General features: G+C 43.9%; 1 protein-coding gene across 4 annotated transcripts in view; it reads left to right on the top strand.

Moving 5' to 3' along the window:
• The window catches only part of RRAGD (Ras related GTP binding D), a 170,736-nt gene that overhangs the window by 95,500 nt on the left and 52,307 nt on the right, over positions 1–22,929 (top strand). For all 4 annotated transcript variants that reach the window (XR_011203825.1, XR_011203826.1, XM_069235491.1 and 1 more), the window contains 2 exons: positions 11,004–11,299; positions 17,133–17,332. Coding sequence is in view for 2 of the 4 variants with exons in the window: in XM_069235491.1 (XP_069091592.1) it covers positions 11,004–11,299; positions 17,133–17,332 (496 nt within the window). In the remaining 2 variants the exon portion in view is untranslated. The remainder of the gene's footprint in view (positions 1–11,003; positions 11,300–17,132; positions 17,333–22,929) is intronic.

Below are 22,929 nucleotides of genomic sequence, written 5' to 3'. Positions count from 1 at the left end.
TTTTGATATTTAAACTGCAGCTGTGCTAATGCTGCGAGACCTGCCTTTCATTGTGACTGCTGGCAAGAGACATTACGACTTCAAAACTCCAGTGTAATAGGTAATTACAGTTGAGCAGCTACGTCGTTTTCTTGTTCTAGGGGACTAGAGATGTCGTGACTGTAATATGCAAATTTGATACCTTTTTCTATCCCGAGATTGCAGGCTCCCATGTATCATAAGGGGTCTGAAGGGACCAAGTATCATTCTCCACCGCACTAGTACGCAGTTTCCTGCTTAGGAAAAAACAAACAAGGTCTCGTTAATTCCATGAACACCAAGTGCATAGCCTAACACAATAGGTGAAATCCCAGGACATGGTGCTCTAATAGGGCTTTGGAAGGGTTTACCTACGGTTGAGCCACATTAACTCCTGTGTTTTGTGATTGACTGTATCACTGTTTCTGGCCTCGCACTGAGAATTGTATTTCTGTGTCCAGTTTTCTTGCGCATCTGTTGCAGTAGGCCACATCTACATACTAGTTACTGTCATACTCCTGTTTGCATCGGATCGATTTATAAAAATGTCTCGCTTTTAGGAGTCCAGCACACCGCAGAGCATCTGTTGTCTGTGGTACCCAAATTCACAGTAAAATACTTGTTACAGTTTCAGAGTGACCCTTTATCAGATCAACGATACAGAGCTGCCCTCTGTCCACCCCTAGTGATCCCTGTGATGAAAACACCAGATATGGAACAGCCTCAAACACACCTGGAAGATTGCAGCAGTAAATCACAAAATACCTTTCTCCAGGGTTATCCCCAAACCTTTTGCCTTTCTCCTCCTATTTGTCTGACCCTCTTTGTGTGGGCTTTAGGACTCTGGGCACTTTCCCACTGCTAAACAGTGCTAAAGTGAATGTGCTCTCTCCCCTAAAACTTGGTATAGTTGGTTTACACCTGTTTGCCTTACTTAAATTACCCGTAAGTCCCTTGTAAAGTGGTATACCATATACCCAGGGCCTGTAAATTAAATGCTACTAGTGAACCTGCTGTGCCACCAGCAGAAGTACCCTTTCAAACTTGTCTCAGGCCTACCACTGCAGGCCAGCATGCACAGTATATTGCCACATTGACTTGGCAAGTCATACTACTTGCCAAGGCCTAACCTCCCTTTTTACTACACCTAAGTCAACCCTAAGGTAGGTCCTAGATAGCCCAAAGGACAGGGTGCTGTGCATGTAAAAGGTTGGACATAGATTTGTAAGTAGTGACAAACAGCCTATTTCTTATTTTAGTACTTTGAGTGCTGCTACTCTCATAGGTTTGCAATGGGAAATCCCATATATATGTCTGTGGTAATTTCCGATCTGTGAGAAGTAGTGTGGGCATGTTTAGAATGGTAGTGAGGAATCCTTCTTATTGGTGTAGGTGGCTTTTACATTACTGTTTAGAAGTGCCACTTTTAGAAACTGGTCATTTCTCTGTGCTTATAACTCAAGTGCTTTTCAGACTGACTCTAGTCCACGTCTGGGGCAGAATGACAACTCCACTTTGTCATTCTGCCAGACAGCCATCAGTCAGGGAGGGTTAGGTGTGACAGGGTTACAGCTGCATTCATCTACAGGCCTCGAAAAATCATAAAAATGTTACTAGACCTGCAGGTCGAATAGCCTGAATAATCTACTTGACCTAACTGTAGTATACTTGACCCGGAAAGGGGTCTCAAATTGTGTGATCCTAGGCAAATATTGTGTTTTACAGTTGCCTTTTTCTTCATTCTCATTTCAAGTATGTGAATTCACGATTTCTGCTGTAAAAAAAAAATCCTCTTTTGTTTGATTAAATATAATAAATGTTTGCTCCATCTATAATAAATCTACCCCACATATAGGGTACACATGATCCATGCATGACTTGCCTCTTAGTTTACTAGTAGCTTTGCCATCATGGCAGGAGTGTTACTCAGTTTATGTTTAAACACTCACTTTTAATAAATATATTACTAAAGCATGATGTGGTAGCGCACTGCCATTTACAGACAGTAAATTTCCAAGAAATGTCCAAAAACCTTCCCACTAACTTGCAGCTTTACTGATAAAACTATATAGTGTATTAACAATAATCCGTGAAAAATGGGTTTTAGAAAACATTTATCGTTTGGACATCACCAAGTAAATTGTTCTGGCTTTTTTTTCATTCTATAAAAATATTTTTTTCCATCACACAGAAGTAGAAAAAATGGTCTTTCACAGCTACAGAAGTATATTTTGAAATGTTTGTAAAGTTGACTTAGTTATATAAATGTGTGTTAGGAAAAACCTGATACCAAAAGCCTTTCATTTTACATAGGTCAGACAGTTCACCATACAAAACCCTGGAACTCTTCAGTCACAAGGAAAATCATTTGCATTGCAAGAAGACAAATTGACTTTTGACCCCTGTCTCTGAAAACAGAGCAAATATGACAAGAATAAGATTTAAAGGCATCTTAATTGCTAATTCAGTTCCTGACTGAACAGAACACCTGTTCTTTGTCCACACAAGGGTGAGTGGGATTTAAAAATAACTCGACCTCATAAAATAAAACTTGCCATAGTGGGTGGTTGAGTAGGATTTTCAAGCCCTGATCTATATACTGATGGTCTTCCTGGGTTGGGAGAGGCAGAGGGTGTTCACACTTTACACTTGTATAGGCTGTGCCCTGCCCTCACACAAAGAGCTCTTTTATCCCCTATTGATGTTTGGAGCCAGAGTAGGGGAGGAGGAAAACTCCTGGAACTTGTCAGACCTTGTTGGAAACTTCTCCCACCTTCGAGAAGCAGGGCACCTGGGTATATGTACAAGGGCTCTGAACCCATATGTGAGAGCACTTTTGGAACTGGGACCGAGCCTCTGTCGGAAGGATCGCTGTGCTGCACAAAGGTCTCATTGGACAGCTGCTTCCTGAATCTGTTCTGCAAGGGTACTGGGTGCTACCAGGAGAAACCGCCATTGGGACTACTTGCTTGCTGTGCTGGTCTGCTGCCTACTTTGCTGGGTTCTAGAAGGGACTGCCACTTTGCAACTCACACTTGTGCAGGCTTGCCTCCCTGTGTTTTGCTTGGTGCCCTAAGTATTGTTCGGGGACTGAGTGGCTCCCTCCCTGTTTCTGCCATTACTTTGTTTCCAGCATGTGTTGGAAGCTTGTTCCCCAAAGCGGGATGAATCACTTCACTTTCACCCTTTAAACAAAGTAACTAGCGCTTAATTTTTTAACTGTGTCCTGGCAACTAGCGCATGGAGAGCGTTATGCACTTTCCCTGCACAACCAGTGCGTAGTGAGCGCTTTATTTCCTCATTACATGAGGGCAACGCTTTCCATTGTGTCTCCATAACTAATGGGCATGGCTATCGCTTTGTTTTCTTCAAACCTCCTTTGACTTGGGTAGGCGCCGGGGAAGCACTGGTAATAGCCTCTCATGGGATTAATCGCTTCACTTTCGCCCTTTAAACAAAGGAACTAGCGCTTAATTTTTTAACCGTGTCCAGGCAACTAGCACATGGAGAGCGTTATGCACTTTCCCTGCACAACCAGTGCGTAGTGAGCGTTTTATTTCCTCAATGCACAACACCAGCGCTTTCCATTGTGTCTCCATAATTAATAGGCATGGCGATCGCTTTGTTTTCTTCAAACCTCCTTTGATTTGGGCCAGCGCAGGGAAATCGCTGGTGATTGCCTCTCGTGGTGCGGGTTGGTTGCTCCCCTGCACACTAAGCAGCATAGCATGTGTTGTCCGTGCACACCCCTCCCCTCCAGTGAGGGTGACCCTCAACTTGCACCTTAAAAGAGTAGTGCTGTCCTGTCGCACCATCCCCTTTTCTGGATTGAATGACGTTGGCTGTTAGGAACCCCCCTAGCGAGGCCCCCTCTGCCGCAAGAGATGTAGAGAGCAGGGCTTGCCGTCCGCCATCTAAAGGAGTGGAAGCTGCTCAAGAGGGCTGCAGCCGCGGCTTTCTCAGCAGCCCTGGGCATGGAAGGATAATCAAGGAAACCCCAGCGTCTGTACTCCTTTATGGGCAACCCCTCCCCTTGACTGCTACCCCCGACAACATGGAGCGTGTCCCCTACACAGGCCCTGCCGTCCCTCTGAGGTGTGCACTTGTGCAGGGGCCAGGGGAGCCAGCACTTACATGGTACCAGGGTCCTACCTCCCAGGCTCCTCCCCGTAAAGACCCTAGAAGAGGCAAATGCTTTTTCTGGTTCTCAAGATGTTTTCCCGTCATCTTTTAGGCTGCAACTGGTATGGTTTGATGCACGCCTGACTTTCCCTAAACAGGCACCATTTGCAAAGTATCTCATTAAGTTATGACGGCTTGGCCGGTAGACACTCGCAGTGAGAACGGTGAAAGGATACGGCGGCATAGCTGAGCGTCCCTAAACAGAACTGGCATAATTTGGAAAGTATCCACTAATGTATGTCATTTTTGCTTTGACCAAGACAATGTGTACTAAGTAATTGTCTCACATACATAGGGGGTCATTATGAACACGGCGGGATTCCCTGCCGTGTTCATGCTGGTGGTCTAAACACAGACCGTTTGCACGTAGAAGACCCCGCCAGCCCTATCATATACATTCCACTGGGCGGGCGGAAACACTGTTTCCACCAGCCAGCCCAGCGGAATGCTGGGCCAGGACATTTCCGACGGCTCCGTCATCAATGCCGCAGTGCAGCGAGTGCAGCAGCACCCGTTACGCATATCACTACCCATAAATCGGGCAGTGACCTGCGCTACGGGGCTGTGCACGGGGGCCCCTGCACTGCCCATGCTAAATGCATGGGCAGTGCAGGGGCTCCCAGAGGGGCCCCGGAGCACCCCTTCCACCAGCCTTTCCCTGGCGGGGGAAACCACCAGGGAAAGGATAAAGGAACAAGGTTTCTTTATCCAGAGGGCAGCGCTGCTTGCATAAAGAAATCCGTCATCATCAGGCTGCGTGTCGGAGGTAGCCTGGTGGTGGCGGAGGGCTGCCTATGGTGGTCTTCCTTTGTTTATTAGATGGCGGTCCAGACCGCCATGCCGGTGATTTCCGCCATTGCCGGCATGGCGGTCTGGACCACCATGTTCATAATGAGCCCCATAGTGTCTATGATTCAGGTGTTTATGTTCGTAGGCTGTTGCATTTCATGTCCTAAGTGTTCCTTGGTGTTATAATGCATGTCATTTCTCTCTTACATTGTCTAGGATCATGGGTACTACCTAAGAAACTATACATGGGATGCACACATTTATGATCCATGTCATTTTGGTCTATGTGTTAAGTACAGTATATATCATATTTTTACATAACCCAGTGTGGAGTTTCTTTTGGTGTATTAGTGGTGTGTGTTGCGCAAACGCTTTACACATTGCCTCTGACTTCTCAGTGCCAAGTTACCATGGGGTGAGCACAGGTTATCTTTGGTGTGTAACTTACTTGCCATGACTAGAGTGATGGGTTCTGCCTGGTTTAGGTGCATTCCTTAGCCAACCAGAAACCACATTTCTAGCAACGCTCAAGAATGTAATACCTAAGAAACGGGTCAGATGCACACACTCATAAACACAATCAAATGCTAAGCAGGGGGCCTGCATTCGGCCCAAGGAAGCGATACCAGAGCAACTGGCCAGTTGCATTCATCAGATAATGCCCAAACAATGCTTAGTAGTAAGCATCACCCTAGATTACACACACAACGCACCCAGCCTCCTGGACCACCTCAGAATGTGACCTTCAGTTGGTATTTATGACCGCTTCTGTCAAGTTGGGATTAAGCATCTAGCATGTAATTTATGGCCCACTGTACAAGTATTTTTTGCCCAAAGGGGAATGAGCTTTTCTTTATTGCACCCACTGTATAGTATAAGGCATGCTACGTATCTAAAGCAAGTTGACTTTCAGCACGCACCTTTAAGAGATGTGGCTGCTATTCCCAGACGTTATTGGTTTATTAAACTTAAACTGTTCCTGATTGCCAAGCCTCGCTGTTCTCCTTTTTGATAGTCAGAACCTGCTTACAACACTCCTTAAATAAGTGAAGTTTGGTTTAGTCAAACCTACCTCATATCTGTTATTATTGGGTTAAGAGTGCATGCAGAACGAGAATGTGTGTTTTTGTGTGTGGCTTGTACGGTAGCTAGTAAGAAAATGTGTAACATTTGTTCCTGAAATATTGACCTGTCTCCGTGCTGGGGCATCCAGTACATTCAGCACAGTGGAAACAAGGCCATTGCTCCTTTAACCTCATAAACTGAATTACGGGCGCATTTCACAATATTTTATTGGAACTCATATTCATCTACACAAGAAATGACAGCATATTTGGGAGGATTTTGGCACAGAGGAGTTAAACTTACCCACAATTAGATTGAATTAATATTTTGTGTTCATTGGTGACACACTCCAGATGGGCAGAAACCCTAAGTTGGTTTGTTTTGCAGTGTGTACTGAATTATATCAATTAGGCGAATTCTGCAAAACCCTGTGTATGAATTATCAATGAGTATCCCTTGTCCCAGGGCTGCAACCTTGAGTTTAAATCCGTCTGGCAAATTTAGTCTAATAATTAATGGGTTAATAGGGCAACAAGTAGAAGGAGTTAGTCAATCTAAAATAATGACCCATTATTAAAATGGAAAGGCGTAGACAACAATTGCTGACAAGCAAATACTGTATACTTGATAGTATTCGCATAGTAGAAAGTCAACTATATATGTATGTTTATAACCAAATACAATCTACAAATCAGTGAATGACAATGAAGTGTTTCTTTCTTTCAGTTGAAGTGTGACCTTTAATGCTTTAAGAGTCCAGTGGTGTTAGTAACATAACTTGTAAATGTCAATGTTTTATAGGCTGTATTTGATCTCAACCATATGCCCCTTAGTATAAGTTTCTTTAATGAATTTGATTTCTATTTTTTTTTTCAATAATTTTTATTTTATGCTGTGGATTTTGTACAAATTTATAGGGACCTCCTTCACAATAGTGCTGAAAGTTAATGACTGCTGTTATGACAAATCCGTAGAAGTGGTTTACGGCCTTCCCTGGAGATCCATGGATTATGGTCTTCATATGATATTCATTAATTATTTATGCACAAGATCACCTCGTGGTTTTTGTAGGCCTGTAAACATAGAAAATTAGCTGCAGACCATATTGGAGCAAATTTACAATTTTGGGGTGAAATGGGTGCCTCAACCCCGGAGTGTGCCCCCATTTTCCTTTAGCGATGAAATCTGAGTAGGGTGCTTTCATTGAGCCTGGAACACTTTTTTTTCACCACGGAGTCCATAGACCATTATCATGCTCTGCAGACATCAATTTGGTGGCTGGAGCTGATTGCGTCACTCCCACATTCAATCAAAATCAGATTGTCAGCAGACCCATTTGCATCTTTGTGACTCCTGTACAGCAAAAATCTAATTACATCTTCATTTAAAATTTTGAATTCTCAGACTGGTCTGAGAACTTAACAGAAGAGATAAACATAAAAATAATAATATCAAGTGTTGATTTGTGATTTAGTATTATATATTTTAATATGCTCCAAAAACCTGAAAGACTTGCATTAAGCAACAAGAAAGATCTATTCTGCCACATTCTCTACCTTGGGAGGTGATGGGAGTTAAGGTAGTTAGTCTGGCTAAGTGGGCTACAAGATTAGGACCTCCAAGAAATCAGTACTGGTCAGGTCATAAAGCAAGATGCGCAACCAGGACGCTTGGGAATGACAAAAGGGGTACAAAATATGACAAAAAGCTTCTTCTGACTAGAGCTCATTATAATTTTGCCAAAGGCTATGCCTTTGGGCTTTGGTGGCAGGGAGACTAGACACAGGTCATGATCCAATGCCACACCCCCTTGATAAGTGCCTGCTGTTCATAGCTCCAAGCTGTGTGCATTGGTTACCTTGGGAAGTGGCCAAAATATTTTATGCTAAAATTAAAATATTTCTCCAAATACACATTGTTGATAGGTAGGTGATGCTTCTTTTGCCACATCACAAATTTACATTTATAAAAGAAAACTCGAAAGCATTCCCTCGCCCCAAAAAAAGAATTTGACAGTATGCTGTAATGATATTCGTGTTTTGACCACTGACTCCACGTTGCACTTAGCCTAGCAGCACACTTCACATTAGTGACCAACTTCATTTTGTCTATTGACTTTATTTTAGCATTAGCCACGCCACGTTAAAAGCTGCAAGTAGTTCTCCATGTTGTCGTGTTTTTATTCTGCTTGTTTTCGTGCTCTTTTCCTCCAAGGGCTTAGGCTGATAAGAATGTTCAAGGACGGCAGTGAACGGTTTTGTTTTGAAGGGGCACCTTGGGATTTTGGCCAAGTCCTGACGTGTTCTTTTCAAAGCTGGCCTAAAGTAATCAGCATTTTTTTAATAATAAACTTCTGCAGTGAGAGGGAGTTTCTAGAATTTTCCTCTCTTGTTTGTTCAAAGTATAAGAGGCCGAGACCAGATGGACCAGGGTATGAGTGATTCAGATCTCAGACATGCTCAGGATGCTGAGATGTGTCATCCTTCCTGTGAGGATAATTGATCTCTTTCTCTCCACGATCGATTCTGGGATCTGATGCTGATAGGAGGGAGGTAAAGCAGATGTGCCCTTGCCTCATGGTGATGCATATTTTTTAATTCTTGTTATCTGCTTTTGCATTGTGACATATATATATATATATATAGATAGATAGATAGATAGATAGATACATATATTTGCTGTGTATATTGCAGTGGAGAATCATTTGTACATGTTTTCATTTTATTGCAGTGACCACTTTTAAACGTGTCCTTTCAGCATGCTGACCTTCCTTTACGAACCTTGCGAAGTGTATTAATAAATGGCTTCTTTAGACTAAGAAGCGCATTCCATAGATTTTTGTCAGTGCATGAGTGTTTCAGCTCAGTCATTAGTGAAGCAAAACATACACCAAAGAAATAATTTGACAGTACGTTATGGTTATGATATAAAATGTCAAAAACATCAACATTTGCTAGTTGGGGTGAGCTGTACACCCATAGTGCCTCCTCTAATTCACTGCTTTTGAACTTACACATTACCTAGATAAATGACAAAGGGCATAATTTTTCGTACTCGTTTAATGTGCAATTATATTTTTATGATATTTTAAGATTGTATGAATTTTACAGTGTGCTTATATGTGTTTGTCAGACACTCAAATAAAGATGTTTAACTAACTAATACATACACATATATACACATGCATAGAGTCTTTCAGAAGCCCACTTCATCCATTGGTCACTTCAGCTGTTATTGACATTGTGCTTCCACCCACCATAGCATATAGGATGGGGGAGCAGGCCAGCTGACTTCAGCCATTGGCTCTCTTGCATTGTGGGTGACTGTAGTATGCATTATCGTGTGTGCGTCTAAAAAGAATGGGCACTTCAATGGCAGGGCTGGTGAGCTAGTAATTTACTTTGCCAATGCTTTTTTCTTTCCACTCCTTATCCATTTATTTATTTTTAGTATTTCTTGTGTGATTAAATTGTGATTTCAAGTTTCAGCAATTCAAAGTCAATAGGACATTCCCCTTGCTACACAAAGTATCATATTTTCTTGTGACGTGCATTAAAAATAAAGTTATACCCGTTTCAAGTCCAACAAAAAACTCACAATCTGGGAGGCACTAGCCAACAAACACACATATCACACAGTCGTCATCAACAATGAAACAACTTAATACATTTCTTTTAGAGTGCACGATTACCTGAGAGCTACCACAACTATCAAAATGAATTGTCTGTGTTAAGATTATTAAAATACGATTCAGCACACTATACTAAATGTCCAGGCAAGATTAATCCAAACAAGGGAGAAAACATTAATAAACATGGGAGCCCTTTGCAGGTACAATGTAATCACACGATGATCCAGTGGGGAGTATTAAAAGATATTCTTTAGTTCATGATTTTCTTCACACTCTTTATATCATGTCACATGATTCAACATTCTGTTGTAGCAAATGAGTTAGTTTTTCAAGGCATATGTGTCTAATATATTTCTGTATCAAACTGAATCATGTATCACCTCCATCCACCCATTCCTGTTAATTATTAGTATATAATATCCTCCTTTGGTATGGAGTGCCATCCCAACAGTAGCAGCTGTATTGCAAGAAGTTCTTGTGAACAAAACACGTTGTGTACAACAGAAAGTTGAATCATGTTTCGATACGATGTGAAATATTGTTTTTAAAATACACATTGGATTTTAGTGTGATTATATTGTTCCTTCAAAGGACTCCCATGTTCATTAATGTTTTCTTGCCCATTATACTTTGGATTTAAAGGTTGCCTGGACATTTAATATAGAGAAGTGCTCAATTTGGGGGAAATAAGTCACCAGGGAACTCGTCAGGAGGCCTCTGCAGCTCGCACCACACACTGCCCCTGCCATGCTGCCTGTGAAAGTGGCAACACTACTATTAACCATCACACTCCTAAACGTGTGACAATTCGGACTATTCCAGGCCCCCAAAGTGATAGGAATGGCTTGGGGAGCAGGTAATACTCATTGTTAACATATATTGAATTAATAATTAACTTTATTTGTGGTCATCTCTAAAAGAGCCAGACAGCGCCACCTTGTGGCAGACTGTTACAAGCAACGGTGTTGACAGTCAGGTGCCATACTGAGCACCGAAAACCACCGGCTCAAATTAAACATTGGCATAGAGTACTGAATCATATTTCAATAACCTGTTATAAGTACATGTGCTGCTAGGATGCACTCTTACTGTTTTATTAGAATTCTAGGCAATGGTTATTTTTTAATAAAAATGTAAACGTTTTATTGCAAGAAAATGGCTGCCACGTTTAGTTTATATCACATGTTCTTTTAAAAAAAAATTGCAATATCTTCCAAGAATAGATCTTTTGGCTTTGACAATGCTTTTTGTATTGGTCTGTTTGCAGTAACTAATATCAGAAGCACTGATTGGTATTCTTATAATTTATTTTATTCAGTGCTGGACTTTACTGACCCCTTCAGTACCGAGGTGAAGCCAAGAATTCTCTTAATGGGACTGAGGAGAAGTGGGAAGTCTTCCATCCAGAAAGTTGTCTTTCACAAAATGTCACCCAATGAAACCCTTTTCTTGGAGAGCACAAACAAGATCTGCAGAGAGGATGTGTCGAACAGCTCCTTTGTTAACTTTCAGATCTGGGACTTCCCTGGACAGATTGATTTCTTTGATCCCACATTTGACTACGAGATGATCTTCAGGGGCACAGGGGCGCTAATATTCGTCATTGATTCTCAGGTAAAAAGTTTGCTTATGGCTTTCACGTAAGCCGATCAAGGGTACAATGTGATTTCTGTTCTGTTTGAGTAAACCAGTTGCTGATACCTAGATGCAGAAAATCAACTACCATTGTCAGAGGAAATTCAAAAATTCCTTGCCTACGTTTTCGAGATCATTCCACTTTTTGGCAACTTTAAGTACTTGTATATTGAGGTGTTTTCATAGCTATAGGCTGTGTTAAGTTCAATGCCTTTATTTTCAAGTTGGCTTCATCAGGAATGGATCAGCACACTTGATATAGTTTGTGTAGTTGGCAAAAAATTCCTCAGTGTGGTTTGCAACAGATCGTTCCAATTCCCACCCTCTGGAGAAGGTCATATAACTTTCAGGCGAGAGTCATATCAGAGATCTTCTCTCATTTTAGTGATTTTTCCCTCCTGTTACTTCCTCACTCCCTTGTCACTCATGATGTGGAACAACGCTCAGGGTGAGCTCCAGACAATGGTTTAAGGTAGGTTACATACTACCTGAAGAATGAATGGTGCCCAATTTAAGTGTGTCTCTGTAGTGTGCTGGTGGCTCACTTACCAAACCTCCTCTTTCTTGCAGTCCATGCAGAACCCTTTTTCTGCCATCCTCTTTTCTCCCTTGTTTCTCTTACTGTACGTGCTGTTGTTTTGTTTTGGGTAAAAGTGAGTATCTTAGTCTTTGGGGGGAATCTTGCATTGTACCTTTGCAGACTTCCATAGAATGGCCTGTGCTGTGAAGACTGGTGAATATCCAGATTTGTATGTTGGCGAGCATTAGTATACCTCTTGCAAATAGTTTCCCACCCTACAAACTTAAGTCATGCAGATGATGTGTGTCCACCACAAAAAGACAGATGCTGCACATAACCCCAAAATCAAGGTAATGAACGATATCCAAGTCAGTAAAAGAGACAGCTCCCGGTGCTCTGCCATGGTCTGTATGAGGGATTAGTTGCTATTTGGGGGGGGGGGGGGTCTTCCGTAGGGGGCTGGCCCCAGGTGGGCCTGGCAGAGAGTCACCTGGCTGCTCCAGGGGTGTCTTTCAACAGCCTGTGGAGTCTGGCTGGAAGCCGAGCTCTGTCCCTGCTGCATCCAGTGTTTGTGCTTTGTGAGGATGCCAGGATGGTGATCGCTGTTTACTACGGGCAGGTTGGTCCAGGCAGCTGATCTTAAGCTGGAGACAGCTCTCTGCGGTACACGACTTTCAGATTGCGCTCCAGGACTCTGGCAACTCTTTACAGGTCAGTCTCTGTGGCATCGCACTGATCCCTGGCCGTTTCGTAGATACTGGGATTGTATTAATTTATTTTAGTTAACATACGCTCGTTCTTCAAGTTTCTTATTTCCAGTTTAACTTTTCAATTTCTGGCAGTTGTAGATCAGATTCTAAAATGAGATAAGCAGGACTTACAAGTCTTATAATGCGTACAAAACTATATAGCTTGGTTTGGAAGAACTACTCGCGCAAGTATCTGGGAGGTTTAACATCCGTGTACTCTTGCAATCTAAAATTGTTGACCACGCATGTCCTACTGGTGCACTTAAAATATATGCCCAGAGGGATGTCTAAAAAGCACTGGAGTCGGCCCAAGACACGTGTCTCCCACCTACTGGGTTATAACCTTATTTAAAAAACAAGTAGATGTACAATCTGAAGTGGCGATAACACAACTAGGTGTTGTTCCTCTGGGCGCTTTGAGGGCAAAAGTAATTACATTTACGTTTGAGGAACATCGATGACCATATTTAATACGCTCTGTTTAACACAAAAGAGCACTAAAAGTGTGGTGAAGGAGTTAATATCATAAAGTATTTTATAGAGTTGGGTAGAGAGCACCTCCACTATCTGAAAGGGGGAGTTTCAGCTTTTGTCAGCCCTGGTGAAATTAACGTAGTGGTTAGTACCGGTACCTAGGGTCAGATGTAGCAAAGGTTTTTACCCATTCTGTGTCTATGGGAAAAAGTGTTCGTACATATGGCCCCTAATGCCTAATGGATATTCTGAGCTAGTAAGTCGCAGAACTAAACATTTTCAACAGCTGCTGAACTTTCAAACTGGAGAACCGGGTTCGAGTCTCGGCGTTGGCTCAACATCCTGTGATTTTGGTCAAATCACTTAAACTCCCCTTAAAAATAAACCTAAAATGAATGTGTGCTTACGCAATGCAACTGGTGCTCTTGTAAAGAGCTCCAGTACCTTCGGATCCAGTTTGTGCTATCTGAAACTGCCTTTGGGGCGCTTTCTTTTCTTAATAGTTTTTCTTTTTGTTTCTTTTTTACACGTTGCTACCCAGCGTGTCAAAAAACATTGACAAAACCAATAGATCTCGCGTAGGCGAAACCGATTGCCTTTGTTTGCTACAATGCCCAGTTTTCACAACAATACAATGAAGCATACAACTTACAACTAGTGATGCACATTTGCGTGCAATGTCTATAATGCTGCTGTAATGTACACTGTTGTCTAGTTTAATCAGTGCACAGTAATGCACATATTTTCCAAGTTCCAACAATGCTGCAGTAATTAACATTAGAAATGTAGCAGCTTATTGTGATCTTATAGAGATCACTTAATAGAATCACCATCCTGCAGAAACGAGTAGTGTGAGGGGAGCAAACAGTAATGGCAGGATCTTGTGAGACAGGCCTGGGCATAAAGGTCTAGTCCTTTTTGATGACCTCCAAGGTTAGATCCACTTCTGGATTAGATGCAGAAGCCTAGTGCACAGTTGAGAAGCCTGTGCAGTTAGCCTCCCTGAGTCCTGGGCTCTTTGGAAGCAGCCCTGGCTGCGTCATTGACACCAACATCTTTATCCCTAGAACTTTACCCCAAATAAAACATATTCATACGACAACCTCTTTTATCTACCTTCCCTAGATAGTCAGGACCAAGGCTGGAACAACCCTTGGATGGAGAACGGGTAGTAGGGATTAGAACGCTGTGGAGGAGAATCTGACGAAATAAGATTACCAGTAAGTGATCTGGGTATACATTTCTTATTCCCATCCATGTCAAACATCTTGTATTCTTGAGGTTTTACCAAAGAGCCATATCTTAATTACTGTGGAAGAACCCATCATCAAAAACGAACCACAACACAGGACTACACAAACAATGGCAATCCACACACGAAAAACAAGTTGTTTGCAGTCGAGCCCAAAACATCCTCGAACCAAAACCTTGACAACCACACCCTGACAAGTATTTGTCCCTGCTCTTAGTCTCGCAGTTTCACTCTTGCCTTTTCATAGGCCAAAGAGATGACCAGCTTTATGACAGGGAAGACATCAGCCCATTACTGGCAACACCAAAGTTTGAAAAAAAACTGTCACCGTGTCAGTGGGCTACTCGGAGATCAAGATGTAAATATATGAAAAAGTATGTCAGAGCAGTGGATCCTTTTTATGGTAGACACCAACATGATGAATTAATTCTGACACTCAAATGCAGAAAAAGTCTGTCAGGACAATTCAGTAGACGACAAAGGCCAAATGGGCAACTGCAGATTGATGCAGGCATTTGCACCCATTTTTCGCAGCCCCTGTGCACAGACCAGTTTGCACACGCATGCATTTGATTTATTTATTAGTAGGCATTAATTTCACACAGGTAGAGTGTGAAGGGGAAAGACTCATTTGCATAGGGGTATGGTGCAATACAAATGAGGGCACAACTTTGCATATATGCCTGTTGCAAATTACAGATCCAGGAGAACGGGCAAAAAAGCTGCTATGGTGCACCAAATGTGGCGACCTCAACGGTGACTCACAGCCATGGGCCCTACCTCTCTGAGGGGCTACCAAGGGGCCAACAGGCCTCTCATAGCAGAATATGCCTACCATTGGCCTATACCTCCCTCCAAAGGCAGACAATGGTCTACCTGCAGGTAATACAGCAGAGGTTTGAACTGCTGCTCCATGTTTCACTTCTCCTGAAGAGCACATTTTTTATGTAATTGTGTACATGGTCCATATCTGCATTGACACACCCTGTGAGGGTGGCGGAAGCTGGCACCATGCAACACTAGCCAAAGCTGGGACCATGCATGCATTTGGTTACTTAATGCAGTTTCATTGTCGCCAGAAATTTCACTGCCATCTTCATGAATGTCTCCGCTCTGCAAAACTCAGGGATACCATGACAGTATCAGAGCCTAGTGATCACATACCAGAACTGCAGAAGCCTGCAGGGAAACCTGAATCAACAATGTCAACTCCCATGAAAGACCTAAATACTGATACTCTTTCCTTTTAACTGATGCACCTACAACCAGGGCTTGCAGCCAGATAGCAAAGGGAAAACTGGAAGATGGTGGGAACAGAGGTCCAATAGTAGTAGAGATTCTGGAATAGATTCAAACGTCCACAGTAGCAGAACACAGGGGTATCAACACTATTATCCAAACCTTCCGTTTCCTGTTAAAGGAGAGCAGGCTGTAACTATGTGGGTGGGGGTGATAGGTATATAAAAAAAAACACATCTAATGAACCTGCAGATTATCCACCTAGACAGCCAATTTAATCAGGAACCTCAAAAAGAAAAATAGGAGTGCATTGCCCTGGTCAAGAAATAGGTCTACCTTTGCAGTACTAACCCTCTCGCAGAGGTAGCAATAATCCCCTCGGAGAGAAACCTCTTTAGAGAAAGAAGGTTCCCAGCTCATACAGTCCACCCATCTAACGGATGCTGTTAGTGCCAATAGGTGCCGCCCCTTCCAGGTTTCGCTGCTAACTGTTGAAGCAGCACCTAGTAAAGCTGCTGTCTAGGTCCTAGTCTGAAGCTTAGTCCCCTAACCTACTTTTCTGCTGTATGCCATTAGAACCATAGTGGCTGGGAGGTAGAGCAGAACGCTTTTGGTGAAATCCTGGAGGACAGCCGCCATTTTATGGTTCAGATTCCTTAAGCGCTTCATCACGTTCTTGGACTACATAAGGCTTGTGTTGCAGACGCTGACCTGAATTGGCAGACCTATCTCAGTTCAAAGACAAAACTTCCTGGCCAGTGAGAATCAATAGTATGATGAGTGAGAATGAACAACCGGTAGTGAATAAGCTTACATACAGCAGAGTCACTTTGTGTTTTTCTTCCCCAAACTCTTCTGCAGCGGTCTGATCAAATGATGGCTCTCATGTGTGATAAGAACAAGACTCCCAGCTAATCCTAATACAGTGCCAAATTAACTCAGAATCTTGTGAGAGGAGTAGGTGGGACTGACAGTACGGGATTTAAAAAAATGTATACATATTTGGTTAAAGATTGACATATGCTCTCCATATCTAGACATTTCATCAAGCTGGAAGAGAGGGTAACTGAACAGTAGCCCTCACAGAGATACAGAAGGATACTCCCTGTCATGCTGCACCCTTTCCAGAGGCGACGTTTAGCACCTTTGTAAAGAACTTCAATCCAGAAAGTAGGCAATTGAACTGCAAGCGGATTCCAGCACTGAAAAAGAGAATGGGAGATGTAGCTCCCTGAGCATTATAGGGACAGCAGTATTGTAGAGATCTTTAGATGACTTGAATTACCCTGGGTTCATTATTGCCATATTTTTGCTACTACGTGCTAGTGTGAAAAATAAGACACCTGGCACACTGACCATCAAATCCTTTAGGTGCCATGAGGAAGACTTGATAAGCCATCTCTAAACATACCTAAAGAGCCTAAGAACTGGGCCAAGCAAGGAGATGAGCAGGTCAAACGTCCTTCCTATTGAACATGTCAGTGAATGTATCTATTCACATTGGTTGACTCACTGTAAGCACTGGGATTGTTAGGTAGTCGATATTGAGGAAATCCAACTATATTGTTTCTTTTGCAGGATGATTACATGGAGGCCCTGGCTAGGCTGCATCTCACTGTGACAAGTGCATACAAAGTGAACCCTGACATCAACTTTGAAGTCTTTATCCATAAAGTTGATGGGTTGTCTGACGATCACAAAATTGAAACCCAGAGAGACATCCATCAGCGAGCGAATGATGACCTTGCTGATGCGGGGCTGGAGAAAATTCACCTCAGGTAAGATGCTCGTATACAGCAGTTGCATTTTCAAAAGGGTATCCTGTGAATAGCTAGGAGAGTTAGGAGTATATGTTTACTATGGGCTTTGTTATTGCTGTACACTGATATTAAGCAGACTCAAACTTCAAGCTCAGTTTATTGCCAGTGCTTAATTTGCACCAATTGTTGCAGGTGGTGGTTATTGTCACTCATTTCTGGTGACCGGGAGTTGTTTTTTTTATTAGACTGTAATCCAAAGCTAAAGAGAGCAGAAAATAAGGGAGAAAAATGGTGAAACCGTGACGAGGGGAGAAAGCTGAGAATAAAATGAACCTGCCTGACTGAGGCAAGGAAGTATAGAGTGCTGGAATGAAGAAGCATCCAGGCCAGGGATTCTTGGTAATGAACAATCGTGGCAATTGGCAACACCAGTGGCAGGCTCTTAAGAACAACTTTGTTCCACTGCACTTATACATTCTATTTTACCAAGAATATAGTGTAGTACTTTGACAAGGAAGTGTGGTTTTGCTTGTCCCGTGAAAATCGTTCTGGGGAGCATAACTACCTGGTTTGCCATCGCTCTAACATTCACTGTTACCTATGTGCTTCTGACATCTGTTTCACGCCCTCTCCCCTGTATGTTTAATCTCTCTCTTTCACCTATCTATGTCGCTGATCTTCACTTACCCCAATCCTGCCCCAGTGAGGCCTCTTTCAATCACCTAAGTGCTTTGATCTTGCTTTCATACCCCTGTGCCTCATGTGTCTGATACACTTTCAGCTGTGTCTCAGAACCACCCCTCTCCCAATGCAAGCTCTCTCACTCATCTCTTTGTCTCAGAGGCCTCTTTATGGCCATCTTCTCACATTTGTGCCTTCAGTTTCTATGCCTCACTTCTTTGGTCCTAGGATCTGTTAATCTTCAATCCTTCATGCTCTTGGTTCACACTTATTTAATTATACCTCAAAGATCTTGTAGCCACCTCTGCATTTTCTTCCTTCCTACTTCATCCATTTCCTCCATTCTTTTCTCTTAGCACTTCTCCTCTTCTTTCTCTTCTTTCTTTCAGAGCTGAAGCCAGCTCAAAGGGAAAATAATGAAAGAATATATAATTTCTCCTGGCTCCCTTTCAGCTTTAACTGCCCAATCTTTCTCTTGTGTCTGGGCAAAATAGAAATTGTGGGCACATAAGCCCCTTCTAACCTCCCTCCGAGTGCCCACTGACTTTCCGTCTCATAGGTACGACTGCAATGTCTGGGCTGGAGTGAAAGGACCCAGAGACAATGGAACCGCATCCTGGTATTCTCCTTCCAGCCTTTTGTCCTGATTATCTGATTTGCGTTTGAGGAAAGTGGAGGTAGAAGAGTGGGCGGGAGGGTGTGTGCTACCCCATGCCTACTTGGGCAGCCACAAGAGGGGAGCAAATTCCAATTAAACCTAATTCCAACACTTCTACTCCTGTCTTCCTCTCCTGAGAGTCTCATAGTGCAGGATTGACAAAAAGTTCAAGGCCTCCGCTTTGGACCCACCTTAGATCTGGGGGCACCAGATTCTCTGGTTGTGGATACCACCCATAAACACACAAATGCACAGATAGGGTACTGGGGACTCCCCACCCCCTGACTAAGAAAATAAAAAGATTGATGCAGCAGACAAACATGTGACCACTCAATCTGCCACCCACTGGTACATCGTGTCTCGATCAGCTTACTCTGTAGGTAAGGCTGAGCACAGTGGAATGGAACAGAGCCCTGATTTGACAATTCTCGGATCAGTACAAGCAAAATGTCTCATGAGCTCCTAGTGGAGAGCCAATCCATCTCCAACACAACCATTTGGTGTGCTCTGGACAAGGCTTACATAGCTGAAATGGGTATTAGCTCTAGCGTTCTCATCCGCCAGGAGTCCAGCACCACATGATCAACATACCCTTTTATGGGGAACACCTCTGTGGGCCTAGAGTTGATCAGATGCTAGAGAATATCAAGAAGGACATGGACAGTGCCAAGGCAATGGGGGCTCCTCGGTTCCTATCACCCAGTGACTCCTTTAGTCATTCACTATTTGTAGTGGCACCAAAGCAACCTCCCCAGAGGCTTCCACCTCATATCGAAGGCAACAGCAGCAGAAGCAAACCTCCGGTAGTTATTTCAGAGGTCCATATAAGGGAAAACACCACAAGGGCAGAGGCACTGCAGCAAAGGGAGATGCTCTCACAAGAAGTGACTCACCCCCCACCTCCCGACCACGTAACACCTGTTGGGGACACTTGTAGCAGTTCCTCGTACCATGGCAAACCATTGCCTCAGACACCAGTAAGTTCTGTCCATTGTAGAACAGGGCTAATGCCTGGAACTCGGTGCTCCACCCCCAAACTTCCCCTCCCCCCCCCCCAACAAGTACTTCCTCTCCACAGAACACCGGCGCCTCCTCCAGGAGGAAGCTCACATGCTATTACTCAGAGGGGCCATCAAACCTGTGCAGCCACACCATTGTGACACTCCCACCTGTGCTTTCTTAAGCCCAAGAAAGACAGATCCATCACACCCTTACATGGCCGCAGGCCCCTCAACAAGTACATCCTATTGGAGCACTTCCAGATAATGAAGCTCCAGGATGTCATTACTCTGCTGCAGCAAGGTGACTTCATGACCACTCTCAGCCTGGAGGGCGCCTATTTACACATCACAATCAACTCTGCAGCCTGACGATACCTTAGGTCTGTGGTAAGTTGACAGGACTTTAAATTCAAGGCTGTGCCCTTTAGTGTAACTACTGCTCCCAGAGTCTTTACCAAATGCCTTGCTGTGGTAGCTACTCATTTCAGGAGGAGTAGCATCCACATTTTCCTGCACCTCGACTGGATGATCTAGAGTGCATGGCCCAAACCCAGATCACCCTCGATCTTCTCCACTACCTCAAGCTTACCTTCAACATGGGCAGGTCTCGCCCCCAACCCCTTCCGATGCAGCCCTTCCTAGGGGCTATTCTAAATTCAGTCATTGGAAAGGCTTATCCCAGCCCCATACGGGTTCAAGCTTTCCAGCTTCCACTGCCCCTTTTCCAGCCAGATCGCCATCTGATAGAACAGTAGGGTGACTCCTCAACATGATGCCCTCATACATCACCATCATTCCCCATACTGGGTTACACATGCATCTCCCTCAATAGTATCTGGTGCAACAATGGTCACAGGCCCAGGGTCTCTGGGACGATCTTGTGTTGATTTGGGGCAGCGCCCATCACTCTCTTCAGTGGTAAAACAGCAACAACCTTTTTCAGGGCAGGCCCTTTCTAACTGAGTTCCCCAAACCATCACCACACGTGCCTTTCACATGGGGTTGGGGGTCTATTTCAAGGATTTTGCTGTTCAAGGAATGTGGATACCCCTTCAACAGACCTTCCACGTCAATCACCTGTAACTATTGGGAGTCCAACAGGCTCTCAACACTTTCTTCTGCCACGTCCATCACAAAACCATCCTGGTAATAACAGGCAACATGACTGCCATGTACTAATAAAAAAGGGGCATGCATTCTTTTCAGCTCTCAGTGCTAGTGCAGGACATTTGGGGTAGGGCGATCCTCCACCAGGTAAATCTGCACACAGAGTACCTTTCCAGAGCGGAAAACAACTTTGATGACTTGCTCAGCAGGATGCGTCAACAAGTCCATGAGTGAGAACTCACTGCTGGCTGGCCCTCACCGCCTGCCGTTAAAGTCCATTCTGCTAGAAGCTGCGAGATTTTGTTGGCACAGACACGTTCAAGGCAAGTCCCTCTCACCTCCTTACTCCCCTCTATTGCCGCTGACTCAATTACCGGGGGTCCAAGCACTCTCACTACACCATGATACGCGCGTCATAAGTGCATTAAACGTGGGGGATTATTACTCAAGCTCCACAGTGCGCACCTTCAAAGAACTTGTGGCTGCAGGGGTCATGCACTCAGGAGCCTTCTTGACATACAGTGCTACTAAAAGTCTACCTACTAATCTATGGGGCCCCGGCAATATCGAACCACGTGAATCCCATCTGCTCGCCGCAATCCTTACTATAGGAGAAGCAAAAAGCATCATAACTAAATTATACAAAGGGCTCCTAACAGAGGCCTGTCTGGACCTAACGCACGCAAAAGCATGATGGGACGCCGTCCTCTCAACACCATTATCACAAAAAGCCTGGGATGCAGCCCTCACACTGATCAAGACAGTATCCCGCAACACCAGACTGCGGTACACCCAATTTAATTATATCCACCACTCATATTTATCCCCGGCCCGCATTCAAAGGATATATCCGAACACAAACCCAGTGTGCCTTAGATGTGCCACCCCAGCGGCTGACTTTAACACATGGTCTGGAGCTGCCACTCAATTACTACAGCTTGGCAACAAATCACTGACATCACAGCAGATATCGCAGACCATACTTTTACAGCCACACCTGAATCCTGTTTACTCGGCATACGCCACTGAGCTAAGGATAGCAAACTCCTCCACAGATATATAGACTTAGCATTCGCAGTCTTTAAACACATGATTGCCATGCACTGGAAGGCCCCGCACTCTCCCCCACATACCTTTAGGCTCCGCGACCTGCATAGTCGCCCGCAAGCTGAGGTGCAGACACTACGCCAACTACAACATAAGGGCCTGATACAGGGCAGTGCCGAAATCTGGGACATTTTTGTGGTGAGCATAGAAGCCAGGGATGAAACATACCCTCCCTGAGTTACTCAGCACCCTGGAATTACCTCCCTTTTTAATCTTTATATCTCGCACCCCCCCTGCTGCCCCTCAATTATTTAGACCTGACACCCTCATATCCTATCTCAGTGCACAACGTAGTGCTTAAAGGTGCCTATCCCTTGTCAGCGACCCCATGGAACCGGTATCTTGTCTCGCTCACTACGCCTTGGAAGCTGGACGTCCCTTCACCCCCCCAACCCTGTCAACGGCTCCACAGCTTACTTACACACATAGTTGATGTGCCCCCCCCACCCCTCTGACTGGTGTACTTACTCTCGAAATTAACACTCGCATGTTGGTACTCAGGCGTGACCCTAGCTACCAGTTACACAGTTTTAAGTTGTATTCCGGCACAACACAATGCAATAGCACCGTACTAGATTATAAATGTATGTATACAGACTGTAAAATCCTTAATAGTGTATTGTATTGATGTTTATGCACAATGTTTAATAAACAGATTAAAAAAAAAAAAGTCAGTGAGTGAGAACTCCACTCTTCAAATCCTGCTCCCATACTTCCAGCACTGGAGGTTCCCCAAAGTAGATCTGCTTGGAATCGATGATAAAGCCCAAGTTTCACCTCCAGGTTTTTGCTTCCATAGGCAAAACTTGGTGGATGGAACTGGTCAGGGATATTTGCCTATGCTTTTCTGCCTCTCCCACTTCTTTGATACATGGTATGGAGCCTGCTGAAGATGTCCCTCACCCTCATCCTGGTTGCTCCCACATGGGCCATATAATCCTGGTTCTTAACTCTTCTAGAGCTGTCCATAGTCCTTCACAAGAAAATTCCCACCAGGCCAGAGCTTCTCAGTAAACACCTGGGCACAGTCCGACACCTGAAGTCCAAGCAGCTCGAACCTA

This window comes from Pleurodeles waltl, chromosome 5 (assembly GCF_031143425.1).
Source record: "Pleurodeles waltl isolate 20211129_DDA chromosome 5, aPleWal1.hap1.20221129, whole genome shotgun sequence".
NCBI lineage: Eukaryota > Metazoa > Chordata > Amphibia > Caudata > Salamandridae > Pleurodeles > Pleurodeles waltl.
The sequence above is the reverse complement of the archived record's forward strand: the minus strand, read 5'-3'. Positions and strand labels throughout refer to the sequence as shown.